Genomic DNA, 16613 nt, shown 5'->3' with positions numbered 1-16613 from the left:
AAAATAAAATACCTACCTTGTACTAAGTAGTAAGTAAGTACTAGTAGTTAGTTAGTACCACGGAGTACGGAGTAGTTACTTGGTCTACATAGCCAATCTGTATCCTTTACTCAAATGCGCTTCAAAAGTAACATCTTATGGAATATATATTGTATTTCCCGCCCTCTATTTACTAAGTGACCCAAAGTATAATAAGAGAGAAAAAAAAAAAATTTTTACGCCTTCGTCACCGCAAAAACAGGCGTCTGCACCATCCCCGTCTCCGCATAATATCGCTCCCAATGTCGAATCAGCCGTTTCAGAATCTCGGGCTCTGCGTCGGAGAGATCGTTGACCTCACTTGGATCCTCGTGTAGATTGTATAGTTCCCAGTCGTCTTTACCTCGGGGCTTGTTCATCCAGATTGCCTTCCAGGGCCCTTCGCGGATGGCGCGGCACCCGAACAGTTCCCAGCCGTGGATGTGGATATCCTCGCCGTGGATTGATGTATTTTCTTGATATGTTATTAGAGATGCGTAGTCTAGGAAGGGAGAGACGGAGGTACCTAGATTCTGAGACGCTAGGTGCGTAACCCACGATTTACCGCGAGGGAGAACTACATCGCGGCCCCGGAATCGAGTCCCTGGGTGTGGGACCCCAGCGAGCTCGAGAATTGTTGGTAGAATGTCCATGACCGTTCCGAATGAATGGGTTATGGTTTCATTTTTAATGTTGAAGTTGGGGTAGCGGACGATACAGGGGCAGCGGATTCCGCCCTCTGTGATCCAGCATTTAAAGCCTCGTAAGGGTGCGCTTGCTGCGCAGGCCCATTGGGGACCTGGTGGGGGGGATGTCAGATCAATACCCTTGTATTCTCGTATGGATGCGAACGGGCTTTGATAACGTTACATACCGTACCAGATGAAGGAGTCCTTGTTGCCCATGTTTTCAAGGCTGTTGTCGTAGTACTTTTCGATGATGGATCCTAGGGTGTCTTCGCCTCCCATCATCTTGGAAAGTCAGTAAAGGGGGGTTTTTTTTAATTGGAGTGCGTTAACACTTACTGGGAGAGCTTCGAGTGCAGCGCCCTCTGCTCCGTTGTCGGACATGAATAGTACAAAGGTGTTGTCTAGTTCTCCTGTTGATGTCAAATAGTCAAGGACGCGGCCGACATTATCGTCGATGGTCTCAACCATGGCTGCAAAAATTTCCATTGCTCTTGCGGATTTCTTTCGTTCCTCGTTGCCCATCTCATCCCAGCTTTTGCCCAGGGAACCGCATGGCGGAGCGGCCTCTGCATTTGGAGGGACAATTCCAAGCTTCTTCAGATTCTTCAGGCGAGATTGAGTAAGCGCATCGGGACCAGCATCGTATTTACCGGCTGATGCCGTGGTCAGCTTGGGAACCAGGATGCATCAAGGGCAATGAACTCACTATACTTCTTGATCTTATCTCGCGAGGCCTGCAGTGGCCAATGCGGCGCAGTGAAGGCTAGGTACGAGAAAAACGGCTGCTGTTTCTCCTCTACTGTACGGTCTTCCCAAAAATTGATAAGACGATCGGTAAATGACGCGGTTGAGAAGAAATCCGAGGGAAGATCCGTTTTATGGTTAATGTATTTGTCTCCATCCATCCAATGGCCCTCTGTATTAAGGCATGGAATGTAGAACTCGTCACTGTCCAACTGCGGCTCATACGCGTGGTGATTCCCCGAGCCAGGAAGAAATGAAAAAACCTTGTCAAACCCTCGCGAACAAGGAGCGAGTTCTTTTGTCAAGCCAAGATGCCTAGTTATCGCCCGTACCTGTTAGCCAGCTTTTTTTTTCTTTCTTCTTTTCATGCGAATTCATTGCACTCCACTCGCGGCAGGAACGGAGGTTCGAGAGAACGGACCATTTTCCAGACATGATATTCAAATAGCCTGCATCTTGCAGAATCTCGGACAACGCCGCCACTCTCCAGTTCAGATACCCCTCGTAACCTGGTTTATCCTTGAAGTAGTCTCCGTGCTGGGCCATATGCTCCATCATTTGTCCCAATCCGGCGATATGGTTATCGGTACCCGAGAAAAGCATGGACCGGGTCGGAGAGCATGCTGAAGCGGTATGGAAGTTGGAGAAGCGCACTCCTTGTGCTGCCAGTTTGTCGAGATTAGGCGTTGCGATCTCAGATCCATATGCGCCGAGGTCGCTGAAACCGAGGTCATCGGCGACAATAACGAGAAAATTGGGTCTCTTCTGTGTTGAACCCATCTTTGGGATTTCAATGGATGCTGGCAAGATGGTTCGAGTTGTGAACCCAGAAGAAAGGTATACGAGAAGGAGAAAGAGATCCCAGTGCGGGGGAGGCCCAGTATTCTTATGAAGGGCGTTGCATTGTGTACAAACAGACTAACAAATGGATTTTCGATGACGAGATCACATCGATAGATTTTGCCATCGTCCATCACTCCCTCATATTGAGGGTCAGAGGAAAAGAAACCCCACAGACCCGGCGGATCCAATTCGTTTTTGAGGTAAAGTATGGAATCTGCCACCCGGGGAGCTCGCGGAGTTCGCGGAGCTCGCGGAGTAACCGGGAATGGGATTGCGGAGGGATTGCGGAGTGACGACGATTGCGGAGGAACCGCGTTTCTGACTTTGGAATAATCGACAGCCTAATATGAGCTAGAATACATAGAAGTATAGAGCCATTGATTCAAGATTACCGCCTATCCGAGTAGATAGACTGAGACGGGACGTATATTATTCTGTCTGTGCACTTCTACAGTTGTACTGCTATTGACACAAACGATACCAGACCGATTTACATAAATCAGGCACCGGGTGTTAAGATTTCGTCTTCTCGAATCCCCAATTTGATGGTCGTTGCTAAGAATGCCCGCACGAGCACGTCATACATAGACCTAATATCTGCCGACTCCGACCCCCACTGCTGAAGCATCTGTAACGACATCCGAACCAGCTCTAGCCAATCGGCTGGTGGCTCCAGGTAGTCAATCCCAGCGTTCACGGTGGCGAGGATAATGATAGACTGAGTCCAAACAGCTCGGAGCGCGAACCAGATTCCTCCATGTCGCTTATGCCGGGCATAATGCTTAATCATGGCCCTGGCGAGTCGAACGCACTCAATGGCAAGAGGCAAGACCGCTGACCAGTTATCGGCGCCCCCCCTCCCATTGTGGTGGAGGATATAGTAGAGAGCTGGGCGGTATATCGCCTCCCGGGCACCCATTAGTCGCCCCTGCAGAAAGAACGGGAGCTGGTCATCTGGGGAGATATCCGGGTCTAGATCAGGCTGGATAGCGGGGGGTAAATGGTTGTACCATATGTCCAGCTGTTCTTCTACGTGGCTCGACTGCTTAACAATGTAATCGATGTTCTGAAGCCATGTGGTAGGGCCTTCCCGGACATAAAACAGGGGCAGCGCTTGATCCAAAGTCCGTCGCAAAGCTAGCTCTGCCAGATAGAACAGCCAGCTTCGCTCTTCATTTTCGCTGAGTGGCCCGTCTCTGCTATCTGCAGTATCCTTGCTTTCATCGGGACGAGAAGGACCTAGAGGCGGCGAGGGGAACGAATCAGGGTATTTCAGCTCAATGAGGGCACTGCGTGGTAGAGGAATATCGCGCATGAATTCACTGGGGTAAGATGATTAGTTTTTTTTTTTTTTTTTTTTTGTAGACACAGAAAAAAAAAAATTGCTCAAAAGACCATATATACCTTTCTGCCTTGATGCAGGACCAGTAAAGACGCTGCTCGAGTCGGTGATCATTTTGGCTAGATCCGTCAACCCTTGATACCGGGGTTCCTTTGCACAGAAGATACGCATGTAATCTGGCGCAAGACTGTTGTGTCCAAAACCACGCCTGGAGAATTCGTAGCATATGTTTCTCGTATATCCCTGCTAGGTAAAGGCACTGGATGTCTGGTAGCCCGGTGCCTAAGTAGCCGATCCGCTTGCTTGCTGCTTGAAAGTAGGCCTCCGCTCGCTCATATTCAACATGATCTTTAGGTAAACTATCGTCAACTGGGTTTAGGAGCAGTGTCGATCCTTCTGTAAACCCAGGAGATGCCAGACACCCCAGAGCGCAAGCTAACAGCTAATGGTAACCCGTAACTGCCTGTCAGCCTCAAAACATCTCTATTTTGTTGAAATTCAAGTTAACGCACCACTAAACAAGACTTGGCATCCCATTTCAACCCATTCTCAGATGCTTCTTTGGCGTACTGTTCCATGTCGCTCGGCTCCAGAATCGGGTTCCGCACATGGACGAGATTGAGAAATCGGCGACACAAGGGCAGAAAATCATCCTCACGGATACCGTACCGTGAGCGCTCCGAAGTCGACGCACAGCCTGCTTCATCTGTATTGACCGTATACTCAAGTACAAATGACTGAGTCGGGATCTGACTGCCCAGGATCTCTATTACTCGAGGCCATCGAAGAAGGGACTCAGCGCCGATCCCCGCGAAAACTAAGGGTGGCCTTTCGCCGGCCACACTTCTTATACTTGATCCATATTCACTGCAGTGATGGATACCGGCTGGCCGACTACTGAAAGCGACCGGAGTCGAGTGGCTGGTACTAGAGCCCAGGATCGATTGCGGGTGGTGGCGGTGTGTTTGTGTTTGATGTGCAGACGGAGAGGATGCGGACTGGGTCTTTTGTTCGCGATATACAAGGTCGAGTATTGCTCTAATATCACGCAACTGTTGGAGGATTTCCACCGACCCGGGATCGTACCTTGATGCGCTCCCAGGTCCATCCTCGTCGGGGTAGACGCAGGGGAGTTTCACCTTCTGACAGGACTGGCAGGCTGGTCGACCGTTATCGCACTTCACACGACGGTCTCTACAGCCCTGACATGCAGTCCGTTTCCTCTTGCGGGAAGGTGATGGGTCAATTGATGATGGGCTCTGGGTATCATCCATCGTCTCTCTCTTTGAAAAAAAAAAAAAAACTTACCACATAGAATAAATGGCCCAGCTCCGCTCCGCTAACTCCGCAAGCCTAAGTATCTGAAAATCATGAAAACTCCGCGTGTTCCGCGAAGCCGGGGCGAACGGTTCCAACAAGAGAGGCAAAGAAATAATTCTAGGCCGCAGCTCAAGTGTGGGGTTATGTATACGAACTAAATCGCACGCAATTCAAGATGCGGGGTACGTGATTCCGATGTGAACCCGCAACCCTAATGTCCACCCTGCATTCAGACGGCGCAATTGGATACGGAAAGCTCTCTCTGGGGTCTCCAAAAAAAAAGGGCTCGGCTATGGTCACTCCAGTGACGAATTCCCCCTGTATAGTTGTTTGTTGAAGGGTTAACAACTCATGTGGCGCATGGCTCCCCCCCCCGGTCCTCCCCCGGACTTTCGACCCCTTAGTTAACTAACTAATGGCCAGTCCAGCTGATGAATAAATAAATACCCTCCTGGCCTACCTTGTCTAGGATTGATCTTTTCAAACACTGGGGCTCCCTTCCTAGGAAATCTTCTCTGCCTAGGACCGATTGTATATATATATACACCAAGACAAGATGGCTGGCTCAAGAACAGATGCCATCCTCGAAAGCAGCACGGGCAAATCGATAGGGATAGTCCAACGACTACGCCTCTTCACGCCCAGTGTGCTCTTCCTTGTCATCTACCTCAGCACTGCCATGTTCAACTATGGCTACGACGTTGGCGTCTTCAGTGGGATCCAAGCCATGACCAGATTCAAGGAGCGGTTTGGCACCTGCAACGCTGCGGGAGTGTGTGCCGTCAGTAGCAGCATGTCAAGTGTCATGAACTCCACACCGTGGATTGGAAAGTTAATCGGGTGCATAGCTGGCGGCCATATAGCTGCCCGCTATGGCCGCAAGATGACTATGCTGCTCATTGCCGTGGCCAGTCTGGTTGGGGTGGTCCTGCAGATCACCGCAACCACCATCGCGCAGTTCACCGTCGGTCGTATTATCTGCTACGGAATGACCGGGGTCTGTGTGCTGAATATTCCTTCCTACATGGCTGAGACGAGCCCTCCCCATCTGCGCGGGTTGATTACCACCCAAATGCAGATCCAGATTACTATGAGCCAACTTATTGCCTCGCTCATCAATTACGGAACGAAAGACATGGTCCATAGTGACGCTTCATGGAGGATTCCGATAGGTGATTATGATTCCCTTCCTTGCGTGCTTCAATTTGTTTGTTTTTTTTTTTTTAAAAAAAAAAAAGTTACCGGATCCGGAATCTGATGCGAGATGAGTTTCTCTGAATCCACAGGGGTGCAGTTCATAGCCCCCGTGTTCTTGATCGCAGGATGGCCCTTTGTCACTGAATCCCCCCACTGGCTTGTCTCGAAAGATCGAATCCAGGATGCCCAAGCTTCACTCAAGACTCTACGGAACAGCAATGATGAAGACGCAATCCACGAAGCAGTGCAAGCTATCGTGTTACACAGAGATAGCCAGATCGAGGGATCATGGCAGGAAATATTCAGCGGCGTAAACAAGGTAAGCCCTCTCCCCTATAATTCTTATCTACCAAGAGGATGTTGTTGAATTTGATATTGATATTGACTTGTATGGATCCACAGCGACGAACAGGAATCGCCATCCTCGCTATGCTGGGCCAACAGATTACAGGCCAAGCTTTCACCAACCAATACGGAGTCATATTCTACCAGCAAGAAGGCTACACCAACAGTTTCCAACTGAACATCATCTCCATGGCTATCTCCGTCGTCACCTGTCTCTTGACGTCCAGCGTCATTGACGGAATCGGCCGCCGACCGTTACTCATCATCGGGGGATTCCTCCAAGCCGTGTTTCTCTTCACGGTTGGTGGTCTCGGGACCATCAGTCATCGATCGCAAACCCAAAAGAACAGTCTCGTGGCAAGTCTCATGCTCTTCAGCTTCGCCTATGCACTGTCCTGGGCTCCTCTCTCCTACGTCGTTCTCTCCGAGGCCGCCAGTCGGCGTGTCGTCGAGAAAACCAATATGCTGGCGATCTCCATCTCGGTCATCACTGCCTTCGTGGTGTCCTTTACGGTTCCGTATTTGATCAATGCCGATTATGCCGGCCTTGGTGCCAGAGTGGGTTTCATCTACGGTTCATTTGCTGTCATCATGGCCGTTCTTGCATACTTCATAATCCCGGAAATGAAAGGACGCAGCTTGGAGCAGCTCGATGTTCTGTTTGAGAAAGGGATCTCTGCAAGGAAATTTAGGAATGCTGTTGTGTTGGATGGTGAGGTGAGATTTGAAACCAAGTATCCCAGCGAGGAAAAGAATCCAAATGTTTAACTATCCAGCCCGTCCTCTTGATGGATAGACACTACGGCACAGAAATTTGCCTTGATAATGAAGCAGTCGGCAAAAATGAATACTTTAATGTATTTAATGGCTTGTTAAAATCCAAAGGAGCGTATTATTATTCGGCCTGTTTGGTCCTCAGAACACAATCAGAATGAAAGCTGTTCGAAAACCATAAGCCATCGAGACCTAAAAGTCTACATGTAAACGCTGGAATCAAGTCAAAAAGGGCAAATCTACTACTGTCTTTTAAAAGGAAGAGACTAACGATGGGCTGTTAGAGCATGAATTGTTTCTCCTCTCCCCCCAGATTCTGAGCGAGGGGGACCCTCGGTATCCCAAAATATCTTCCTTGACGCTCTCGACAACTGGTTTCACCACGAAGTGACTGAATGGAAAGACAGAACAATCATGAGTTCTCTCAAAGTGCCAGTTAAACCTTTCTTAGATCTATACAACCTTGTGGTTATTATCTGTGTCAGGAGACTAAGAATTGTCCGCGCATGAAAATGTGCCACCACCGACGCCAACTGCCAGATTATGCGTAATTGACTTGTAAGATGAGTAAACCCCAAGCACACACTGTATCCTATTAGTATACGATGCTCCACAGCATACAACACATAACCGGGTCTCTTAGCCGGCTTACAATGAATACTCCTATCGCGAGAACAACAAAGTTGAGTACCCAACCCATGATGACCTTCGTGCTCCGGAGACTGTGATAATGCATATGAAGCCCGAAGATGGCTGGCAGACCAAAAGTAAACCAGCTAGCAAATAATGAACTCTTCCGATAGATCAGCATTCTGTCGTCTTGTGTGGCTTATTTCTTAGTCTGCACAACTTACCGCCAGGGCAAGTATGTCGTTGAAAACAGGGATGCTTTCCCCTATTAGCCACGCCAGGGCCCAAAACATCATACAAAGCATCCCCCAAATAAACCTCGAGGACAGGGACCGCGTGTGCATGGTCTGGGTGCCTCGGAACAGCCGAACGTATTGAAATTTCACAGCGACATGGGCATTTACAACGCCTCCAATGACAATCTAAAAGGACAGTAAGCGGAGCGTACCAATACTCATGTCCAATACTCACCGTAGGAATTGCAATTCCATATGCAATCTTTCTAAACGGCGACCCCGCTGAATTCAACGCCGGGGAAGCAACGCCAGGCCCGGCAAAGACGTATATCACGATAGCAGAAACTGTGTAAAGAATAATTTCGCTCCCTTGTAGTAATGCAACCGCCTTCGGGTAGTCTTCAATTTCCTTCAGTTCCGAAAATAGCGTGAAGAAAGCAACATGCCCGGCATACGCAAAAACCACATTTGCAATAGCAACCATGGTGTCATGAGCGGTAGCTTTGGGTGGGAAAAAAGAGATCGGCCCAGTGGACGATTTAGTGACGGAAGTTCCGATGATGGTGATGAAGACAGCCCCAACGATACTAATAAAACTGATTGTCGAGAGATGTGACAGTTCCTCCAGGCGTCGAGGAAGCGTAAAAGCGAAAGAGACCAGCAGGCCAATTATCGAGAAAATGATCGTGCATGCAGAATGTTCAGTGAGAACATTCATCATGATGGAAAATGTTAGAATATGGCTGCCCATGATGAACATGTAAAAGACGAGTTGTGCAGCTGCCAGCACCTCACGCCCAACTTTGCCTAGGAGAATCTCACCAGCATCGGCCATGCTATGAATATGCAAGTGTCGACACTTGAACTGTCCAATGACAAGACCGGTGTAAGTGGTAAGAATTCCAACACCAATTATCACCGCAACTCCTCTATAGAACATCAACAAAAAGCCTCTCTTGGGGGTGGGTTGCTGCGAGGCGCCAGTTCTTACGGGACGAGACCTAAAGTTGCCAGGACTTTAGGAAGGGCTAGAATCCCAAGAGAGATTGTTTCTGCGATCATGACTGATACTATTAGATAACGAAGATATAAAAAGACGGCGAAATTCGACTCACTCATCCCAGTCTGCCTATTCACGCTTGTCAGTATATCTCACGCATGATGTCTAGACCATATTTGTATCTCACCACCACGACATGGTTTTATATTTCACCGCCGCCTCTCGCTCATCCCCAAAAGGGTCCTCAGAAGGGCTGCCCGACGCTGGAGGCGAGGCCTTGCTGGCATTATGAAACATCCCGACTGTTGGTGCCGCACCATTCTTACCCCAACATATCTCCAAAGTTTTACAGCACTCTTTGAGTCTGGCCAAAGCCATATTTGAGGAAGGGCCGGAATAGTATGAATAGATGAGATGAATATGGTGGGAAAACGAAGACCAGCTTTTCCAAGTAGGCTCCTATGACGGTCATTAGGTGAGCGAAAGAAGGGATGAAATACACCTTTCGAAGGAGAATCAATCCACGCTGGAAGGAAGGCACATTGACAGCCCTGGAAGAGTAAGCGCGAGTAATTCCAAGGAGTCGACCGAGCCTTCCTGGTGAAGTGCTACTGCATCATCTGCACTGGGAATGGTAGCCTGTAAAAACTTGGAATTCAAAATCAAGTTAAAATAAAATACATTTTTTTCGATTATACACATCTATTTATTTGCTGGGGACTCAGTCCCAATAACGGGGTTAGAGGAAGACGAAACCTCTCCGGGTTTTTCTATATCAAAAGTTAGCATCCAGCCACACCCGCTCAGTTTCAGTCCTTTGCTGCTACTCACCATCTCTTGTGAAAGCTCCTCTCTGGCCGTCATACAACTCCCTCACCTTTCCAGACTCAACCTCTGCCCTGGTCACCGAGAGAAGGTTCTTGGCAAGTCCCATGGAGGAGAGGTATTGGACAGTCTCCTTCCACTCAACATCCTTCCTGGTCTTATCCCAGTTCAGCTCATCGCCCATCAGGTCAATAACCGTGGGAAGAGCCTCGAGTGCAGCCTGGGCGTTGAGGAATGCCAAGCGAGTTCTGCGTGCAATGACATCGACCGCGGTTTGAGCGTATTCGTGGCGAACAGCATAGCGGATCTCGCCATCAATGAAGGGGTAGAGGGCCGAAATTCTCTTGCCCCGGACTGGGAAAAGATCCTCCGTGGGGGAAGACAGTGCCGCAACCTGCCATGCGCGATCGCCGTATGACTGGGTCAGATGCTTAGCCACCTCCGTCTCGAGACCGTAGTGTTGAATAAGGTTGATGAAAAGGGTCTTAGACCAGCCGTGAGCACCAATCAGGCGGACCTGGTGAGTCTGACAAGAACCATCAAGCACAGCGTTGTCGGCAACTAAGCCACGGCCGCCGACACCGCTGATGTCCGGAACTTCCGACTTTTCACGAGGCTTAAGCCCGAATACGTTGACAGCTTCATCCACAGCCTCCTCGGCCATCTGGCGGTAGGTAGTCCACTTTCCACCAGCGCAAGTCAACAGGCCAGAAGGAGAGACAGAGATGAGGTGGTTTCGGACCAAGGCTTGGGAACTCTTCACTTTGGGATCGCGCACCAGAGGTCTAATTCCGGCCCAGGCAGCAAGCACGTCGGTTCGCTCAACGTTAATATCCGGGGCCAAGTAGCGTCGGATTTCTGAGAGAATCCAGTTAATATCCTTCTCTGAGGGCTGGGGCTGGTATGAGATCTCTGACGGCTGGTCTGTGGTTCCAGCAATCGTGTTTCCTTGCCAGGGGAGGAAGAAAATGACACGGCCGTCAGACGTGGATGGGTCAATAAGACCCATGTTCGCAGGGCTGTAATAACCAGGTAGGATAACATGGACACCTGCGCTAGGGGCCACAATTTCCTTGGCACTAGGCTCATCCATCTTCCTGATAGAATCGGTGAAGGGCCCGGTTGCATTGATGACTCCCTTCGCCCGGATCGTAAATTCTTCTGCTTCTTGGCCATCCAACCCAGGAATGCAATCCTTGACCCGGGCGCCGTTCAGTTTTCCGGACGCATCTTTTGTGAGGCCGGTAACCTCCATGTGATTGACCACAGTGCTACCGTACAACGCAGCCGTCATGGCGAGAGAAACGTTCATTCGGGAGTCGTTATGAGCACCATCTACAAAATCAGCATCCGTCTGTTTAAACAATTGAGAAGCCCAACCCCATCACCAAGGGTGAACGTACCGTAGTAGACCATGGCACCGAGAAGATTATCCTTTCTTAGCATGGGGAAAGCTTCAATGGCCTTGCTCTTAGGCAAGAAGTAGGAGCTTTCGATTCCTTCCGAACCGGCCAAGAAATCGTAGAACTTGGTACCGGCCCAAAAGTAGGGTACCTGCCACCATTTCTGCACGGGCACCATAATCGGGAGCCAGCTGGAGAGATGGGGAGCAGTGTTCAAAAAGTACTTGCGCTCCCGCAGGGCTTCCTTGACAAGCGCATACCTGACGGCAAAATTGAGCTCGTCAGTTCCCGCAACAAAGCGTAGGGACATCTCCCTCCCAAGGGATTTGAAGGCGGCAAACTTACTGGCTGTAGTCCAACTCCCAAACGGCCTTTTCAAGATAACGAACACCGCCGTGAACAAGCTTAGTGCTCTTACTACTGGTTCCAGCGCTAAAGTCGTCTCTTTCGATAACCGCGACTTTCAGGCCTCTTGTGGCCGCGTCAAGAGCAATCCCTGATCCTGTCGCGCCCGCGCCGATCACAATAAGGTCATACTCTTCCGAATTATCCGCGGAGGTGCTGCGCTTGAGGTCCTGAATCTGCTCCAAGCGGGATTTGATCTTGGGGAAGCTGGGAGGCACAAGTTTTCCTTCATGGTATCCTGGTGGCGGAACTGCAGGGGCTTCAAGACCAGGAATATTGCGGGGGCGGTATGAAATGTAGACGACACCGGCGCCCGCGGCCACGGCAGCGGAGGTGTAAAGGAGAGGTCTTAGAATCCTCCGCGAATTTCGAGCGGCCATGGCGGAAAATTGTGAACGGAAATAAAGGGTTTTGTGGAGGAGGGATTACTGGGGTCTCCAATCCTATTACTATCCAGCGAGGACACAAGGATTGGTGAGGGGGTTTGTGAAACCGAAGTAAAAGAATCCGAAGAGATGGAGAAATTGCGATCTTGTTGGAGGGTGTCTGTGCGCGTGTCTTGTGTGTATATATGTATCTGTACTATATCCAAGAATTCCTGTTACTGAAGCAGATAGTTAGCACTTCAGATCCAGGACGGCTAGGAGGGCAAAAGAGGGAAGGATGCGGGGATGGATGGAAACGTGGCAATGGCTGGCGCAGAAGAAGAGATTATTATGCGCATATGAGTCAACTCCATCCATACCTGAGATAAGCAGAGGCTTGCTGTACAGTAGCTGGGAGAGAGAGACTGTATATATATATGTATATGTATATATTTGGGTTTGTGTGTGTGTGAGAGGGTACGAGAGAGCTTGGGAGGAGTAAGGAAGAGAATTGAAAGGGGAGGGAAAAGAGGTCAGTCCCTAGGGAGAGAAGAATTGGGTATGAAGAAAGCAAACCCGTGTTCACAAAGGAACTAGGTAGGAATATAAAACCCAAGATGATGAGTAGTTAACTATGTATATCCCTTAAAATCGATACCCCTTGAGATGCGGCCGGGTAACCTTCCATTCTCTTATACTTGCGATCATGACGTTTTCCCTTTTGGCGGCCGAGCAATGCTCAACTCAACAATGCTCCGTTCGCCATGGTGGCTTTTCCCCCATCCAGTTCCAGGCCTGCCGCAGCTTCCAGCTTATTGGAGGCAACAACGGGGGCGGGTCAGTGTCAGCGTGACGGCAGAATCCAGATATCAAAAATCAACATTCTCCCACCAATTGCAGTTTCGGCAGCATCCGGCGTGGATGAAGGAAAGGGACCCATCGGTCTAGTGAGCCCCGATCTTCCATACTCCAGGCCTCCATGTGACCACGAAAAGATTTTAAAGGCGCTCCAGATCTCAGGGACTCCGTTGCATGTGAGGAGGTCTTTTGCCCTATGCATTCTTCGCAAAATATGATATAAAGAGGGAGGAGGGCCCTATCACCCAAGATTTTGTCAAATCGGGCAGGTCTGTCGAGGTGCCTTGCTGAAAACACTTTCCACACTATTATAACTTATACAAAGTCTCTATGGATTATCAGGTTCTTCTGATCACTTGACATTGCTTCTTTTTCTTCTTTTTCTTCTTTGCTTGGGACATTCCAATTGACTTGATTTTTTTTTTTATCCACTGTCCTGAATTATTGAATCCTGTACCCACCGACTATGGGTCTTGGAAAGGTTTCTTTTTGTGTAGAGAGCGGTTTCTGTTTTCTATCAAACACCCGCAGTTTAAATATATAATATAATCACTGCCGGTCTCTGGTAGGAAATAGCGTATTCGCCAATAGCTTCCTCCTGGTCGGATTCCAGCTTCCAGCTCGCCTGGACCACCGTACCCACTTCCTGTAACAACCACATCCGAATTAACCTCGATTTTTCCGTAAAAATATAAATCTCCGACCCGAGGTGCAAGAATGCCTATATAAGACATGAAATATTTGAGATGCTGATCACAAAAGATTTTTCTACAACATAAAGAGCAGGGACTAATTTTGATTGAAATTGAAAAAAGAAAAAAAAGGAACAAAAAGTTATGACAAGGATGGGATTCGAACCCATGAATCGTACGAAACTAGTGATCTAGACTGAGCCTAAAACTAGCGCCTTAACCACTCGGCCACCTTGCCAGTTCTGAATAAGCAATGGCTGGGAAAAGTAAATCTTATACCCTTGAGAGTATCCAAATATCACGGCGGATATTTTACCAGCCAGCCTGTAATCCAAGCCTTGCAGACGGACAGGTAACAAACACCGGTCGACAGCTTGAATCTGAGCATAATGCTAGGTCACTGTTTCTCTTTTCGAATATATACTGGACTACCCAATAACACCCATGTCCAAGTTGCCTCGCCCACCCAATCCAAAGCGTTCACTTGGGGCATACTGGCCTTACATATATATCCCCCGAGATGGAAATTCTCGATATATAACTATCAAGTCGGATGGTGTCAGCAAATCGAAGCTAAGCAACCGACAGCATCCAGACACAAACGAAGTCCCAGATTTCAGAATAATTAAATCTGATACAATTGGACGGAGTCAAAAGGTCTATCCCATGGTAAGGAGGGGGATGGCACTGGGCGGAATGGTTCCGAATGTGGAATATCCTCGGCTGGCCCCCATGGAGGTTAACGGCCTCCTCATGGCGAATCATGGCCGCGATTCGAGTCTCCAAGACATGTCTGGATTACCCCGGGTTGGCACCTGCTACGGATGAATGTGGGGTAAAGCCCAGAACTCCCTGTACACAGTACCCTTGTTATACAGTACGCTGTGAGACGGAAAAGTTCCTCCTCAAGGTGGAGGTGTGCGACACCAGCTGCACGAGGGGAGCCTGGCCCTCCTATATTAACATGGTGCTGAGACGGCCATGTTTGGTATGATTCCTTAGAAGCTTCACATACAGTGAATCACTACAGGAAAAGGGGTTAACAAAATGGCCATCGCAGCGGCTTTGAGCTTCGTGCACGCCAAGGCCCTCCAACATCCCCTGCGGTCGTTGACTGTAGCTGCAATCGCCGTTCCAATCCTCTATATCATCATCAACGAATTTATCCGAGCTTCAGTTCGAATCCCCGGCTTTACAGGGCCTCGCGGGTTGCCTTTAATTGGTAACCTTGCCCAAATTAGGAAAAACGCGGCTGAGCAGTATCGCATTTGGTCAAAAACGTATGGAGCCGTCTATCAGATTCAGCTAGGAAATATTCCTGTTATTGTTGTCAATTCTGCCGCTGCTGCGAAGGTACTATTCGGTCAAAATGCGCAGGCCCTAAGCTCCCGGCCTGAGTTTTATACCTTTCACAAGGTGCGTTAGGGGGAGGAAAAAAAAAAAACTTTCTTATAATTTATATTTATTATATACATTCATTTTATAGCTGAGACTTACAAAATTTAGATTGTCTCCAACACAGCCGGCACTACCATCGGTACCTCTCCGTATAGCGAGTCTCTGAAGCGACGTAGAAAAGGCGCAGCATCGGCCCTGAACCGACCCTCAGTAGAATCGTACGTATCCCATCTCGACGTCGAGTCAAAGGCATTCGTGGCAGAGCTTTACAAGTACGGAAACGGAGGCAAAACCCCCGTAGACCCAATGGCCATGATCCAGCGCCTGAGTCTGAGCCTTGCCCTAACCCTTAACTGGGGCGTGCGTATCGCATCCCAGGAAGAGGAACTGTTCGATGAAATCACCGAAGTTGAAGATGAAATTAGCAAGTTCCGAAGCACCACGGGCAATCTGCAGGACTACATCCCACTCCTTCGCCTGAACCCGTTCAGCACCAACTCGAAGAAGGCCAAGGAGATGAGAGACCGCCGTGATAGGTATCTCGACGGGCTGAACCGCGGTCTAGATGATCGCATGGAGAAGGGCATCCATAAGCCCTGTATCCAGTCGAACGTCATCCTCGATGAGGAGACCAGGTTAAACTCAGCGGAGCTCACCTCGATCAGTTTGACCATGCTCTCCGGGGGCCTTGATACCGTTACCACCCTCGTCGCGTGGAGTATCACCCTACTTGCCCAGCGTCCAGATATCCAGGACAAAGCCGCAACGGCAATCCAGCAAATGTACAGCCAGAGCCAACCACTCTGCGACGCCAACGACGACCAGAAATGCGCATATGTTGTTGCCCTCGTACGGGAATGTCTACGGTACGCGCACACAACAACTTCCACCCAATCCTCCCATCCCAGCTGACTATTCCCCGTTTAATTAACTATCACTCCGATCAGATATTACACCGTCCTGCGTCTGGCCCTCCCCCGCACCTCTATCCGAGACATCACTTACAACGGCCTCGTAATCCCCAAGGGAACCGTCTTCTTCCTCAACGCCTGGGCCTGCAACATGGGTATCCCCCCCCCCCCCCCTTTTTTTTTCCCCCCCTCTTTACGTCCTACACACAACAAAAATGCAAACCTAAACTAAATGACAACAAATCAAAGATCCCAAAGTTTGGCCCGATCCTGAAGAATTCAGACCCGAGCGCTGGATCGAACAACCCAACGCCCCCATGTTCACCTACGGAATCGGCTACCGCATGTGCGCCGGCTCCCTCCTCGCAAACCGCGAACTGTATCTTGTGTTCATGCGCACGCTCAACTGCTTCCGCATCGAGGCGGACGGCGCTGGCGCTGCCGAGTGGCATCCTATCAGGGGGACCGCGGATCCAGCCGGTTTAGTTGCGATGCCGAAGAAGTATAAGGTGAGGTTTGTGCCTAAGAGCGAGAAGGTGCTTGTTAAGGCTTTGGGCTGAGCTTTTTTTTTTTTCTTTCTTTCTTTCTTTCTAGTTTGTTAGTTAGTTAGTTTGTTTG

General features: G+C 49.4%; 6 protein-coding genes and 1 non-coding gene across 7 annotated transcripts; 2 read left to right on the top strand and 5 right to left on the bottom strand.

Moving 5' to 3' along the window:
- Positions 1-181: 181 nt before the first annotated feature.
- Positions 182-2427, bottom strand: P175DRAFT_0473255 (arylsulfatase). Its single transcript, XM_040895163.1, has 6 exons — positions 1873-2427; positions 1414-1766; positions 1044-1360; positions 893-989; positions 545-817; positions 182-493 (listed from the first exon to the last, which is right to left on the bottom strand). The coding sequence occupies exons 1-6, from the start codon at positions 2229-2231 to the stop codon at positions 216-218; spliced, it is 1677 nt and encodes a 558-aa protein (XP_040753768.1). The 5' UTR covers positions 2232-2427; the 3' UTR covers positions 182-215.
- A 250-nt stretch (positions 2428-2677) lies between these two features.
- Positions 2678-5028, bottom strand: P175DRAFT_0452710 (Zn(II)2Cys6 transcription factor). Its single transcript, XM_040894525.1, has 3 exons — positions 4149-5028; positions 3699-4078; positions 2678-3616 (listed from the first exon to the last, which is right to left on the bottom strand). Exons 1-3 carry the CDS (start codon positions 4908-4910, stop codon positions 2794-2796), a joined length of 1965 nt encoding a protein of 654 aa, XP_040753767.1. The 5' UTR covers positions 4911-5028; the 3' UTR covers positions 2678-2793.
- Positions 5029-5284: 256 nt separating this feature from the next.
- Positions 5285-7422, top strand: P175DRAFT_0521539 (uncharacterized protein). Its single transcript, XM_040899209.1, has 3 exons — positions 5285-6128; positions 6243-6472; positions 6556-7422. Exons 1-3 carry the CDS (start codon positions 5513-5515, stop codon positions 7264-7266), a joined length of 1557 nt encoding a protein of 518 aa, XP_040753766.1. The 5' UTR covers positions 5285-5512; the 3' UTR covers positions 7267-7422.
- A 445-nt stretch (positions 7423-7867) lies between these two features.
- On the bottom strand, positions 7868-9435 carry P175DRAFT_0431285 (uncharacterized protein; the record flags this gene model as incomplete). Its single annotated transcript, XM_040893477.1, has 6 exons — positions 7868-8065; positions 8127-8324; positions 8374-9067; positions 9130-9202; positions 9254-9267; positions 9326-9435. 6 exons carry the CDS (start codon positions 9433-9435, stop codon positions 7868-7870), a joined length of 1287 nt encoding a protein of 428 aa, XP_040753765.1.
- A 405-nt stretch (positions 9436-9840) lies between these two features.
- On the bottom strand, positions 9841-12151 carry P175DRAFT_0433777 (glycerol-3-phosphate dehydrogenase GUT2; the record flags this gene model as incomplete). The annotated part of the gene is made up of 4 exons (XM_040893618.1): positions 9841-9908; positions 9970-11298; positions 11367-11626; positions 11712-12151. The coding sequence occupies 4 exons, from the start codon at positions 12149-12151 to the stop codon at positions 9841-9843; spliced, it is 2097 nt and encodes a 698-aa protein (XP_040753764.1).
- Positions 12152-13831: 1680 nt separating this feature from the next.
- Positions 13832-13924, bottom strand: P175DRAFT_0t23. The gene has a single exon. It is a non-coding gene; the product is annotated as a tRNA-Leu (tRNA).
- An 809-nt stretch (positions 13925-14733) lies between these two features.
- P175DRAFT_0431036 (cytochrome P450) lies at positions 14734-16555 on the top strand (the record flags this gene model as incomplete). The annotated part of the gene is made up of 4 exons (XM_040893457.1): positions 14734-15102; positions 15193-15950; positions 16032-16150; positions 16245-16555. The coding sequence occupies 4 exons, from the start codon at positions 14734-14736 to the stop codon at positions 16553-16555; spliced, it is 1557 nt and encodes a 518-aa protein (XP_040753763.1).
- Positions 16556-16613: the final 58 nt, after the last annotated feature.

This window comes from Aspergillus ochraceoroseus (genome assembly GCF_002846915.1).
Source record: "Aspergillus ochraceoroseus IBT 24754 chromosome Unknown P175scaffold_2, whole genome shotgun sequence".
In the NCBI taxonomy this organism is placed as follows: domain Eukaryota; kingdom Fungi; phylum Ascomycota; class Eurotiomycetes; order Eurotiales; family Aspergillaceae; genus Aspergillus; species Aspergillus ochraceoroseus.
The sequence above is the reverse complement of the archived record's forward strand: the minus strand, read 5'-3'. Positions and strand labels throughout refer to the sequence as shown.

Excerpts from the sequence above, each read along its gene's own strand:
- P175DRAFT_0473255 (XM_040895163.1), bottom strand. The coding sequence starts at position 2,231 with ATGGGTTCAACACAGAAGAGACCCAATTTTCTCGTTATTGTCGCCGAT. Across the intron at positions 990-1,043 it reads CTGCACTCGAAGCTCTCCCA|ATGATGGGAGGCGAAGACAC; the intron begins GTAAGTGTTAAC and ends TGACTTTCCAAG. Across the intron at positions 494-544 it reads CCTAGCGTCTCAGAATCTAG|AAAATACATCAATCCACGGC; the intron begins GTACCTCCGTCT and ends TAACATATCAAG.
- P175DRAFT_0452710 (XM_040894525.1), bottom strand. The coding sequence starts at position 4,910 with ATGGATGATACCCAGAGCCCATCATCAATTGACCCATCACCTTCCCGC. Across the intron at positions 4,079-4,148 it reads ATGCCAAGTCTTGTTTAGTG|CTGTTAGCTTGCGCTCTGGG; the intron begins GTGCGTTAACTT and ends GGTTACCATTAG. Across the intron at positions 3,617-3,698 it reads TCCTGCATCAAGGCAGAAAG|TGAATTCATGCGCGATATTC; the intron begins GTATATATGGTC and ends ATCTTACCCCAG.
- P175DRAFT_0521539 (XM_040899209.1), top strand. The coding sequence starts at position 5,513 with ATGGCTGGCTCAAGAACAGATGCCATCCTCGAAAGCAGCACGGGCAAA. Across the intron at positions 6,129-6,242 it reads TTCATGGAGGATTCCGATAG|GGGTGCAGTTCATAGCCCCC; the intron begins GTGATTATGATT and ends CTGAATCCACAG. Across the intron at positions 6,473-6,555 it reads TATTCAGCGGCGTAAACAAG|CGACGAACAGGAATCGCCAT; the intron begins GTAAGCCCTCTC and ends ATGGATCCACAG.